This window comes from Scyliorhinus canicula, unplaced genomic scaffold (assembly GCF_902713615.1).
Source record: "Scyliorhinus canicula unplaced genomic scaffold, sScyCan1.1, whole genome shotgun sequence".
Taxonomy (NCBI): domain Eukaryota; kingdom Metazoa; phylum Chordata; class Chondrichthyes; order Carcharhiniformes; family Scyliorhinidae; genus Scyliorhinus; species Scyliorhinus canicula.
The window spans coordinates 359,321-372,857 of NW_024055494.1; the positions used below are offsets into that span (position 1 = coordinate 359,321).

A 13,537-nucleotide genomic window follows, 5' to 3' on the forward strand; every position below is an offset into this window, starting at 1 on the left:
ACGGACAGTGACCCAGGGCTGGGATTCAAACCCAGCTCCTCAGTGCCGTAATCCCAGTGTGAGCCACTGCGCCATATGTCACCTGATCAAACGTTTAATAACCTGTGAAACAGCTTGGGACATTTTATGATAAAGTTTCAGACTATAAACTTAAAGCTGCTGTTTCACTTTCAGTCAGGAACAGGTCCCAGTTTTACACCAATCTCGGATTTGACAGCACGTTTCCATCATTCTCCAATGTCCTTCCTGACTCTGAACACAGTGGTAAAGGAGCTTCTGTTCTGTGTCTAGTAGCTCTGAACCCTAGAGAGAGAGCGGCTGGGACACATTTCTTACACACCTCAGGATTAACCCACACATTCAGTCCTCAATTTGGTTACAGCAGCAATAACACAAGAATCCAATCACTGCAGTCACCTGTGAACCCGTTGGTGTGTCAGCAGGTTAGACGACTGAGTGAATCCCTTCCCACACACTGGGCAGGTGAACGGTCTCTCCCCAGTATGAGAGCGTTGGTGAGTCAGCAGGTGGGATGAAGCAGTGAATCTCTTCCCACACTCGGAGCAGGTGAATGGCCTCTCCCCAGTGTGAGTGCGTTGGTGTTTCAGCAGGTGGGATGAACAAGTGAATCCCTTCCCACATACAGAGCACGAGAACGGCCTCTCTCCACTGTGAACTCGCTGGTGTGTCAGCAATGTAGCTGATCGAGTGAATTCCTTCCCACACAGGGAGCAGGTGAATGGCCTCTTTCCACTGTGAGTGCGTCGATGTCTCAGCAGATTGTCGCTGCTTTTAAAGCTCTCCTCACAATCAGGACATTTATAAGTTCTCATATCGGAGTGAATACGCTGGTGTCTCAGCAGGTTGGATGAATTAATGAAGCCCTTCCCACACATGGAGCAGGTGAACGGCCTCTCCCCAGTGTGAATTCGCTGGTGTACAGTCAGTTCAGATGATTTCCTGAACCCAGTCCCGCAGTGAGAGCACTTGAATGGTCTCTCGTCAGTGTGAACACGTTGATGGGACATCAGGTCCCCAGAACTTTTATAGCACTTCCCGCAGCCTGGGCATTTAAAAGGTTTCAGGTCAGTGTGAACTCGCTGATGTTGCAGCAGGTTGGATGACTCTCTGAATCCCTTCCCACACATGGAACAGGTGAACGGCCTCATCCCAGTGTAACTGCGTCGATGAATTTCCAGCTGGGATGGCCAATTGAATCCCTTCCCACAGTCCGCACATTTCCATCGTTTCTCCATGGTGCCAGAGTCCTTGTGTCTCTCCAGGTTGAAAGGTCAGTTAAATCGTCGTCCACACAAAATACATGTTTCTCCTGCTGTGAATATTTTTCAGGCTGTGCAACTGGTTAAAACTCTTTCCACAGTCCACCTACTGGAACACTCTCACTCGGGTGAGTGTGTCTCGGGGCTTTTCCAGTCACACTGATGTTTGAAATCTTTTCCCAGACAGAACAAACATTTCTCCTTCCATATAAAAAACGTGATGCATCAAATAGCTCTGTCAGATCTTGAATCCTCTTCTAATATCCTGTAAAAGGAGTTGACAAATGTCATTATTGTAAGTCCTGGATAGAAATTCAAAACAGAAATTCCAGTTTCAGTGGAACATTTTTGTTCCCCATCCCTCTTCCTAATGCAGAATGCAGTTAAGTTTATTTCCTCCACTCCCAGTTTTCCCTCTCCCACTTCTCTGACTGGGTTTACTTCTCCAGCTTCTGTTTGCAGACTGAGAATAAAATCAATGAGTCCATCATTTTCTCTCCAGGTCACTGGGGCCTGAAGCCCACCTACCCAATATCCCTTCACTAAAATGGCCACACATGTACCCTGCTGGCTGGACAAGACTCCCCAAGCTCAGGGCAGTACGGTAGCGCAGTGGTTAGCACTGCTTCTCCAAGGCACCGAAGGCCCGGTTTCGCTCCTGGCCCCGGGTCACTGTCCATGTGGAGTTTGAACATTCTCTCCGTGTCTGCGTGCGTCCACCCTACAACCGATGGCGGCCGGTTTCCAGGGTAGATTTCCTGCCGAGCCACCTCAGAACTTATTCACGGTCCCAAGGGATTGCCAATGAAATAGGAAGTCAGGACTGATCAGGGAGGTTTCCTTTCTTCCAATTAAGGGGTGGCACGGTAGCACAGCGGTAAGCACTGTTTCTTCACAGTGCTGAGGTCCCAGGTTCGATTCCTGGCGTTCGAATCTGCACGTTCTCTCCGTGTCTGTGTGGGATTCCGCTGGGTGCTCCGGTTTCCTCCCAAAAGACGTGTTGTTAGGTGAATTGGACATTCTGAATTCTCTTTCTGTGTACCTGAACAGGCACCGAAATGTGGTGACTAGGGGCTTTTCACAGTAACTTCATTGCACTGCAAATGTAAGACTACTTGTGACAATAAAGATTATTATTAAAAGAAAACCAGAATCAGTCCAACCACAGACATTAAGCTACAGCATGCAGATGTCTGACGTGTCTGTTCAGCCCACCCAGCTCCCTTCATTTAATAACCCTTAATACTCTCATCTCACAAACTTCAATCAATTTCAGTTTTTAAACTTTCTACTGACAGAATTTGAATAGAATTCCAGGTTTCACGATATTTTCTATGAAGTGATTTCTGACATTGCTCCTGAACAGCCCATTCTCAGTTAAACAAATAAATGATTTGGACTGATTTGGACTCACTGATTTGGACATTTAAATAATGACAATTATTTTACTCTGAACAGGTTATGTAACAAAATTTCAAAAACATAATAATAATTTGAGTAAAACACTGCGGAAGCTGGAAATGTGAAGTGCAAACAGAAAGTTGTGGAAATCCTCAGCAGGTTTGTCAGCTTCTGTGAAGAGAAAGAGAGTTAACATTTCCAATGCAATCTGATTCTTCTTCAGAACTGAGTGTTTGCAGCATTGTGGTTCCATCTGACAAACATAATGAATGTGAACTTTGTGGTTCTTACAGATATCTGGCTGTAAATCTGATTTCAGACCTTCCTCTGAACACTTTGCAACCTCAGCTCCAACTCATTGTCCTTCACTGAGACCCGGAAAGAAAATCCCGCCACAAGATGGCGCCGGTTGCCTGGGTGACCCGGGTGTTGTCACCGGGGAAGAAGTCCCGCCCACTCTCTCCCTAACGAAGATGGCCGCCACAGCGCTCCGCTCCCCGAAGAAAAGATCCGACTTCCATTTCCAAGATGGCGGCGGTTCCTCCGGGGTCTGTCACCGGGCAGGAAGCCACGCCAATTCCCTCTTCCCATACTAAGATGGCCGCCCCAGCGCTCCGCTCCAGGAACAAAACACCAGCTTCCTTTTCCAAGATGGCGGCAGGTCAAGCCAGACCCGGACTGCACTCTTCCTATTGGCCGTCAATCACTCCCCAGCCATTGTGAGCGGGAGCATGCGCAGTGCAGGTATGAAGCTGGATTCAGGCGGGTGAGTGGAGGCCCCAAACCCCCCAATAAGACCCATTGGTTTTATTGTCAGTCTGCAGACAGGAGCTGGAGAAGTGCAGACAGGAGCTGGAGAAGTGAACCCAGGCAGAGGAGAGGGAGGGAGGGAGGGAGAAAACTGGGAGTGGAGGAAAGAAATGGTGCAGATGGTGAGATGGGTTTGAATTTCAGCCCAGGGAGGAGGGAGAGTGTGTGGGACGGGGATTTACAGCTTTGGGGGAACAAGAGAGGGAAAAATGTTCCAGAGAAACTAGAATTGCCTGTTCAGAATTTATATCCTGGACTGATGGTGATGGCTTTTATAAACTACTTTTACAGGGGGTTCGAAGCGGAAGATTGGCTGTCAGAAAACTCAAACCAAATATCGAGATCTGACAGAGTCACTCAATTCTTTCGAACCTGAATATCACAGTCTTTGAATGTGGAAGGAGTAACGTTTGTCTGTTCAGTTTGTGGGAAAAGATTTTAAACATCAGTGTGATTGGAAAAGCACCGAGACGCACATACACATTAAGTGTTCCATGAACTGACCGTGGAAAGAGCTTTAACCAGTTACATAGACAGAAAAACCATCACACCATTGACTGTGGGGAGAAACCGTCCATGTGTTGTGTGTCTGGACAAGAGTTCAACTTGTCATTCAACCTGGAGAGACAAAAGGACACCGACCGGCACCATGGAGAAACCGTGGCAATGTGGGGACTGTTGGAAGGGATTCAGTTACCCTTCTGAACTGGAAATGCATCGACGCAGTCACACTGGGGAGAGGCCGTTCACCTGCTCCACCTGTGGGAAGGGATTCACCCAGTCATCCAGCCTGCTAGCACACCAGTATGTTCACACAGAACAGACACCTTTCAAATGTTCTGAATGTGAGAAGAGATTTAAAAGCAAAAAGTATCTGTTGAGACACCAACACATTCACAGTGTGGAGAAGCCATTCACCTGCTCCTTGTGTGGAAAGGGATTCACTGCTGCATCTAACCTTCAGAAACACCAGCGAGTTCACACTGATAAAAGACCTTTTAAATGTCCAGACTGTGGGAAGTGCTTTAAAACGTCCGGGGAAGTGACCTGTCATCAACGTGTTCACACTGACGAGAGACCATTCAGGTGCTCTCACTGCGGGACTGGCTTCAGGCGATCATCTGAACTTACTGTACATCAGCGAATTCACACTGGGGAGAGACCGTTTACCTGCTCTGTGTGTGGGAAGGGATTCATTCAGTCATATCACCTACTGAAACACCAACAAATTCACTCTGATCTAAAACCTTTTAAATGTTTTGTCTGTGAGCAGAGCTTTAAAAGCAGCAACGGTCTAGTAATGCATCAGCGGATTCACACTGGGGAGAGACCATTCACCTGCTCTGTGTGTGGGAAGGGATTCACTCAGTCATACAACCTGCTGAAACACCAACAAATTCATTCTGATATGAAACCTCTTCAATGTTTTGCCTGTGAGCACAGCTTTAGAAGCAGCAGTAGTCTAATGAAACACCAGCAAGTTCACACTGGAGAGAGATTGTTCATCTGCCCTGAGTGTGGGAATGGATTCACTGACTTACAGCTTATGCTGAAACACCAGCGACTTGATAAGTGTCTGCAGGGATTGGATTCGGCTGTTTTTGCTGCTGTCAATCAGATCCAGGACTGAATGTGTGGGTTAATACTGAGGTGTGTAAGAAACGCGCCACAGTCGCTCTCTTCCATGGTTCAGAGCTCCTAGATACAGACAGAAGGCTCCTTTACAACTGTGTTTAGAGGCAACAAGATTAATGATGAATGCTGGAAACTTAAGATTTTAGTCCGGGAGTCAGAGTTTACCCAAAAAGGGGGGTCCATGTCATTGATAATTTTGAAGAGTTTATGAAAAAACAACAGGTTAGATATGGTACACCAGGGCAGCACGGTGGCTCAGTAGGTTAGCACTGCAGTCTCACGGCGCTGAGGTCCCAGGTTCGATCCCGGCTCTGGGTCACTGTCCGTGTGGAGTTTGCACATTCTCCCCGTGTTTGCGTGGGTTTCGCCCCCACAACCCAAAGATGTGCAGGCTAGGTGGATTGAACACGCTAAATTGCCCCTTAATTAGAAAAAAAAAAAAAAAAAAATACTCTAAATTTAAAAAAAAAAGATATGGTACACCAGCTAAATTGGCAGAAAATACATGTGACCCATAACAGTTGTAAGGCTCCATCCTGTTTATTCCCTTATTTTCACTATCTCTTATTTTGTCGTTATTATTTTTGATCCAAGGATGATTAATGGACATGTATTTTTAAATCAAGCAGGATTAATGGACACCTATCTTTACGTCAAGCAGGATTAATGGACACGTATCTTTAAATCAAGCAGGATTAATGGATACGTATCTTTACGCCAAGCAGGATTAATGGACATGTATCTTTACGTCAAGCAGGATTAATGGACACGTATCTTTAAATCAAGCAGGATTAATGGACGTGTATCTTTACGTCAAGCAGGATTAATGGACATGTATCTTTAAATCAAGCAGGATTAATGGACATGTATCTTTACGTCAAGCAGGATTAATGGACATGTATCTTTACGTCAAGCAGGATTAATAGACATGTATCTTTACGTCAAGCAGGATTAATGGACATGTATCTTTACGTCAAGCAGGATTAATGGACATGTATCTTTAAATCAAGCAGGATTAATGGACATGTATCTTTACGTCAAGCAGGATTTTTTTCTAAAAATAATTTTTATTCAAGTTTTTCAATAACAAATTTTCTCCCCACAATTTAAAACAAACAAGGCGTGTTTCCACACCAACACAAGAAAATAACTCACCCCCGCAAAATAAATAATAACAAAAAACCAACAGCAATACAAGACCAAAGAAAATAACAACATAGCAAACCCACCGCCGTAAAAAAAAAACCCCCCTAACCATCCCCAAACCCCCCCCCCCAAAGTTGCTGCTGAGACCGACCACTCTCTACCCCTTTGCCAGGAAGTCGAGAAAGGGCTGCCACCGCAGAAAGAACCCCTGTACCGACCCCCTCGGGGCAAACTTCATCCTCTCCAACTTGATGAACCCAGCCATGTCGTTGACCCAGGTCTCCGAACTCGGGGGCCGCGTATCCCTCCACCGTAACAGAATCCTGCGCCGGGCTACTAGAGACGCAAAGGCCAGAATGCCGGCCTCTCTCGCCTCCAGCACTCCCGGCTCCGAAGCTACCCCAAAGATTACGTCAAGCAGGATTAATGGACATGTATCTTTAAATCAAGCAGGATTAATGGACAAGTGTCTTTAAGTTAAGCGGTAGAATTCAGAAGTTACTGGAGAGAATACTAGTTCCTGCTGGTTTGAATGCTGATCTCCGGGGCTGGAAGTGACAGCCTCCTCGGAATGGATTACTGATCCCGGATCAGGAGGATGGTGATATCCGGAGCTGGAGGTGACGATCTCCTCGGAATGGATTACTGATCCCGGATCAGGAGGATGGTGATATCCGGAGCTGGAGGTGACGATCTCCTCGGAATGGATTACTGATCCCGGATCAGGAGGATGGTGATATCCGGAGCTGGAAGTGACAGTCTCCTCGGAATGGATTACTGATCCCGGATCAGGAGGATGGTGATATCCGGAGCTGGAAGTGACAGTCTCCTCGGAATGGATTACTGATCCCGGATCAGGAGGATGGTGATATCCGGAGCTGGAAGTGACCGTCTCCTCGGAATGGATTACTGATCCCGGATCAGGAGGAAGGTGATATCCGGAGCTGGAGGTGACAATCTCCTCGGAATAATTTACTGATCCCGGATCAGGAGGATGGTGATATCCAGGGCTGGAGGTGACAGTGTCCTTGGAATAATTTACTGATCCGGATTAGGAGGATGGTGATAACCAGGGCTGGAGGTGACAGTGTCCTCGGGATAATTTACTGATAAAAATTAGAGTACCTAATTTTTTTTTCCAATTAAGGGGCTATTTAGCCTGACCAATCAACCTATCCTGCACGTCTTTGTGTTGTGGGGGTCAAACCCACACAGACATGGGGAGAATGTGCAAACTCCACATGGACAGTGACCCAGAACCAGGATTTATTTATCTATTTATTAGAAAGGAACAGATATTCAAGGTAATCCTTCCTATTGCCATCAGAAACCATGAAGTTATGGAATGAAGAACCTCTTTTATATGAGGAGCGGTTGAGGTCTCTGGGTCTGTGCTCGATGGAGTTCAGAAGGATGATGGGGGATAGAATTCTAATAGTGCAGAAGGAGGCCATTCAGCCCATTGAGTCTTTATGGACCCTCTGAAAGAGCACCCTATCTCGGCCCATGCCTCCATCCCATCCCCCAAACCCTACTTCACCTAAATTAATTGAAGCCTACTTGTGACAATAAGCGATTATTATTATTATTATTATTATTAAGGGCCAATTTAGCAGGGCCAATCTACCTAACCTACACATCTTTGGACTATGGGAGGACACAGGAGCACCCGGAGGAAACCCACGCAGACACTGGGACAAAGTGCAAACGTCACAGACAGCCACCCAAAACTGAAATTGAACCTGTGGCGCTTTGAGGCAGCAGTGCTAACCCCTCTGCCACCATGCCATTCTCATTGAAACTTACAGAATAATGAGAGGCCTGGATAGAGTGGACATGGAGAGGATGTTGCCACCAGTAGGAGAAACTAGAACCCGAGGGCACAGCCTCTGACGGAAGGGACGAACTTATCAAACTGAGATTAGGGGAATTTCTTCAGCCAGAGGGTGGTGAATATTCTCACTCTCTCTTTCTCACTCTCTCTCTTTCTCACTCTCTCTCTTTCTCACTCTCTCTCTCTCTCACTCTCTCTCTCTCTCTCTTTCTCACCCTCTCAGGGTAGCACAATAGTTAGCACTGTTGTTTCACAGCGCTAGGGACCCGGGATTGATTCCCGGCTTGGGTCACTGACTGTGTGGAGTCTACTCGTTCTCCCTGTGTCTGCGTGGGTTTCTTCCGGTTGCTTCGATTTCCTTCCACAAGTCCCTAAAGACATGTTTGTTAGGTGAAGTGGACATTAATTCTCCCTCAGTGTACCCGAACAGGCGCCGGAGTGTGGCGACTAGGGGATTTTCACAGTAACTTTACTGCAATGTTAATGTAAGCCTACTTGTACCACTAATAATATTATTATTATGTGGTACTCTTTGCCACAGAAGGCTGTGGAGGCTAAATCACTGGGTGTCTTTAAGACAGAGATAGACAGGTTCTTGTTCCTAAGGGGGTTGGGGGTTATGGGGAGGAGGCAGGAGAATGGGGATGAGAAAAATGTAAGCCATGACTGAATGGCAGAGCAGACTTGATGGGCTGAATGGCCTAATTCTGCTCCTATATCTTGTGGTCATTTTGTGGCTCATTGCTTGCTCGGATCTATGTTTAGCACTGGGTAGCACTGTAGCTTCACAGCGCCAGGGTCCCAGATTTTCTCAGTGACCCTCAGTCACCATCATTGAGACTAACTTTAAATTCCAGATTTTATTAATTGAATGGATTGGAGCCGATGTCCCCAGAACATTCTCCTGTCTCTCTGGGTGACTAACGCAGTGACATTGTCACTGGGTCAGTGTCTCCCCCCCTGATCTCTATGAGGTTGTTTGTGGAGAGAAGCCAGAAGTGACGGATAGTCACTGACCTCTCACCTGGTACCTCACAATGTCCAGGGAATGATTGACAGCATCTCTGGGCCAATAGGGAAGGGGGAGGCGGGTCTGGAGGACCGAGCGGGAGTGACTGGTCCTCCAACCAATCCGAGTGAACGAGGGCCGGGCTGGGCTCGGTCGTGTGAGGCATGCGCAGTGATTAGAGGCATGCGCAGTGTGATTAATGGCGGCGCAGAGACGGTGCTTTCTCGGTTCGATAATCCGCAGAGGTGGGTATGGCGGAACCGGGGGAGCTATGGATCAGGCGGGGGGTAGGAGAAGCTTTGTAAATATGTTATATGAACCACAAACCCATGAAAAACAACTTACTGATATCCGGGATGGTCCCCCACCCTTTGCACAGAGCAGGCCGCAGCTTTCCTCAATTACACACCCGGTTTAATGTCCGCCATCTTTGTCGGGGGGCACTGGTCGCAGGGAGGCGCATGCGCAATGCAGAATCGCCATCTTTGTTAGGGGCACTATTTTTGAAATTTACCCAGTAACGAAGAGAACAAATTGTTCATTAAACTGCTTCACTCTTTCACCTCCAATTTCTTATCGATGACGCCGAATAACGATTTCAGGCCAATAACAATCATTTGTATTCATATTGTGTCTTTAACAGAATAAATCTGACTATAAAATCAAAAGGAAAGGATGATGGTTTCTCTAGCAGATAAAGTAAAGACTAAAGTGGAGCCGGGCTCTGTAACTGAGGGCGAAATAGGTGGTCTTGGAGATGATGTGGATATGTGGTCAAAAGATGACCTTCAGCCTCAGACAGTTAACAAGTAGAGGGATGGAGTAGGTGGTTAGAGAGTGAAGTTTGTGCTGGTGACTGGAGAGAATGGCTTCAGCCTTCCCAATGTTTAAAGGCCGGAAATTTCTGCTCCTGCAGCACTTGATGCCAGACAAGCCAGGACAGTGTGTGTGAGTTGGAGATTACATAGAATTTACAGTGCAGAAGGAGGCCATTCGGCCCATCGAGTCTGCACCGGCTCCTGGAAAGAGCACCCTACCCAAGGTTAACAACTCCACCCTATCCCCATAACCCAGTAACCCCACCCAACACTCAGGGCAATTTTGGACACTAAGGGCAATTTATCATGGCCAATCCACCTAACCTGCACGTCTTTGGACTGTGGGAGGAAACCGGAGCACCCGGAGGAAACCCACGCACACACGGGGAGGATGTGCAGACTCCGCACAGACAGTGACCCAAGCCGGAATCGAACCTGGGACCCTGGAGCTGTGAAGCAATTGTGCTATCCACAATGCTACCGTGCTGCCCCAATGAACTAGGTGGTGATGATTTTCACTTGCACCTACTTCTCGAGTCCATCCAGACAGTGGAGGTTGATGGGTTAAAAAATTCACTCAGAGCTCTGGTCAAGCTGTAGTTGTAGAAAATTTGTCTCTTTTACCCCCTGTTTATGATAGATAGAACAGTACAGCACAGAACAGGCCCTTCGGCCCTCAATGTTGTGCCGAGCAATGATCACCCCACTCAAGTCAACCTATCCACGTAACCCAACAACCCCCCCCCCATTAACCGTATTATTTAGGACCCTAAGGGCAATTTAGCATAGCCAATCAACCTAACCCTTTCTTGCACCCCTCTCTCTATCTCCCTCTCATCCCCTCCCATTGATGCTAGATTATGTGTAATCCCAGATTGGGTGGCAGGATTCATTCCGTGAACAACATTAGTGAACCTGTCTGATTTTTATGACAATCCAGTAATTTTCAGTCACTTTCCTCGTGCCGACCTCACAAGTTACCAGATTTATTCAGCAGAATATTATAGCTTGCCTTTGTGTTTCGGTGGGCTCTCTCTCACTTCCTTTTTCTTTTTGAAATCTATATCACAGAATATTAGAAAGGGGAGGATTTGCAGTCGGGAAACTGAAACTAAAGATCATATCAGGATCTCATGGACGCGCCCAATCTATTGTAACCTGAATATCATCGGATTTTGAAGATGGAAGAAAAAAGCAGCATTCACAGTGAGGAGAAACCGTACACGTGTTCTGTGTGTGGACGAGGGTTCAATCGATCATCTGGCCTGTCAAAACATAAATGTAGGCATGACGGGGAGAAGCCGTGGAAATGTGGGGATTGTGGGAAAGGATTCAGTTACCCATCAGAGCTGGAAATTCATCAGCGTGGTCACACCGGGGAGAGGCCATTCACCTGCTCGGACTGTGGGAGGGGATTTACTAAGTCATCCATCCTGCTGACACACCAGCGCACACACAGTGGGGAGAAGCCATTCACCTGCTCTGACTGTGGGAAGAGATTCACTCAGTCATCCACTCTGCTGAAACATCAGCGAATACACACTGGGGAGAACCCATTCACCTGTTCTGTGTGTGGCATGGGATTCACTCAGTCATCCACCCTGCTGACACACCAGCGAATACACACCAGGGAGAAGCCATTTACCTGCTCTGATTGTGGGAAGAGATTCGCTCACCAATCCACCCTGCTGACGCACCAGCAGGTTCACACTAAACAGAGACCATTCATCTGCTTCGAGTGTGGGAAGGGATTCATTAATTCATCGCACCTGATGATACACCAAAGAGTTCACACTGACGAGAGACCTTTTAAATGTCTGGACTGCGGGAAGTGTTTTAAAACCTCGCAGGAACAGGTCTCCCATCAACAGGTTCACACTGATGAGAAACCGTTCAGATGCTCTCACTGCGGGACTGGGTTCAGACGATCATCTCACCTCACTGTACACCAGCGCACTCACACAGGAGAGACACCGTACGCCTGCTCCAAGTGTGGAAAGAGGTTCACTCAGTCATCCGCTCTGCTAAGGCACCAGCGAATTCACACGGAGAGAGACCGTTCATCTGCTCTGATTGTGGGAAGAGATTCATTCAATCATCCAACCTACTGACACACCAACACGTTCACACTGCAGAGAGACAGTTTACCTGTTCCTAGTATGGGAAGGGATTTACTCGTCATCCGCACTGCTGAGACATCAGTGAGTTCACTGGTAACTACAGTGATTGAATTTCGTTGTTACTCACATTGAGAATGAGCCCTGTTCATTGAGCTCTGTTTCTGCAGATGTTAATACACTTCAGACCTGTCATAAAGACTAATATTCTGGACAAAAATAAATTATGCCATCTTTATGTTAAACATGCTGCGTCGGGTATTTTTAATATCTGAAGGGTTCTCCTTTTGAACGGCTCTAACCCTCCGATCTCCTCCATCCTCGCCAATAACAAGTGTGAGGAGCTGATGGAGCTTCTTTCTCACTGAGATTGAGACAATCTGATCAGCTGCCTCTGCTGCTTCCTCCCTCTCACAAACCCACTGGACCAAACTGGCTCTGAAGCTCCCCCTTGTCCAAGATCTGAACTCACATCTTTCTCCAGTTTCTCTCCTGTCCCCCATCAAACCCTCTCATTGCCCATCCTGTCCATGAGACCTGCCCAAACCCTCCCATTGCTCATCCTGTCCATGAGACCTGCCCAAACCCTCTCATTGCCCATCCTGTCCATGAGACCTGCCCAAACCCTCTCATTGCCCATCCTGTCCGTGAGACCTGCCCAAACCCTCTCATTGCCCATCCTGTCCATGAGACCTGCCCAAACCCTCTCATTGCCCATCCTGTCCATGAGACCTGCCTCTATCAAACCCTCTCATTGCTCATCCTGCCCATGAGACCTGCCCAAACCCTCTCATTGCTCATCCTGACCATGAGACCTGCCCAAACCCTCTCATTGCTCATCCTGACCATGAGACCTGCCTCTATCAAACCCTCTCATTGCTCATCCTGTCCATGAGACCTGCCTCTATCAAACCCTCTCATTGCTCATCCTGTCCATGAGACCTGCCACTATTTCCCTTTGCCCTGATCACCTGACTCCCCACGTTATCTGATATCGTTAATGGTTCTGTCCCTTCCAGCGTTAAATTCACTCGCATCATCCAACCTAAAAACAAAACCCTTGATCCGATCATCCTGGCAACCTACTGCTCCATCTCCAATCTCCCTTTCCTTTCCGTGCACTCGGTGTTCCCCAAGGATCTATCCTCGACCCTTCCTATTTTCCATCTACCCGCTGCCACTGGCCGGAGTCAACAGCAAGCCGGAGCAACAACAGCAGATCTGGGCCGGAGCAAAAACAGGCAGAACCATGTGCGGGGTCTACCTTTATAGGTCCCCCAAAGTCCGTGCCTCTTCGGGGCGGGCCTTTACCTGCCATGTATCGATTGGGTCATTTCCCAATCGATATCTTACAAATCCCCCAATCTGAGGGTCTCTTCTCGATGGGTGGGGCGGTCTCTATGGTGCTTTGTGATGGATACTTCTGGTGCCGTTTCGTCTGGGCATCCACTCAAAGTATCCATTCAAACCCAAATGTTGCTATTGTG

The 13,537-nt window shown here is 47.5% G+C and overlaps 1 protein-coding gene across 5 annotated transcripts; it reads left to right on the forward strand.

The window, feature by feature from the left end:
* Positions 1 to 3,594: 3,594 nt before the first annotated feature.
* Positions 3,595 to 12,274, forward strand: LOC119960264 (gastrula zinc finger protein XlCGF8.2DB-like). 5 transcript variants are annotated; one of them, XM_038788013.1, is made up of 2 exons: positions 3,595 to 3,613; positions 11,005 to 12,274. In XM_038788013.1, the coding sequence occupies exon 2, from the start codon at positions 11,115 to 11,117 to the stop codon at positions 12,042 to 12,044; it is 930 nt and encodes a 309-aa protein (XP_038643941.1). In that variant the 5' UTR covers positions 3,595 to 3,613; positions 11,005 to 11,114; the 3' UTR covers positions 12,045 to 12,274. The 5 variants fall into 5 exon arrangements, with proteins under 5 accessions (XP_038643941.1, XP_038643938.1, XP_038643939.1 ...); XM_038788010.1 differs by lacking the exon at positions 3,595 to 3,613 and adding an exon at positions 6,662 to 7,288; XM_038788011.1 differs by lacking the exon at positions 3,595 to 3,613 and adding an exon at positions 6,662 to 7,222.
* Positions 12,275 to 13,537: the final 1,263 nt, after the last annotated feature.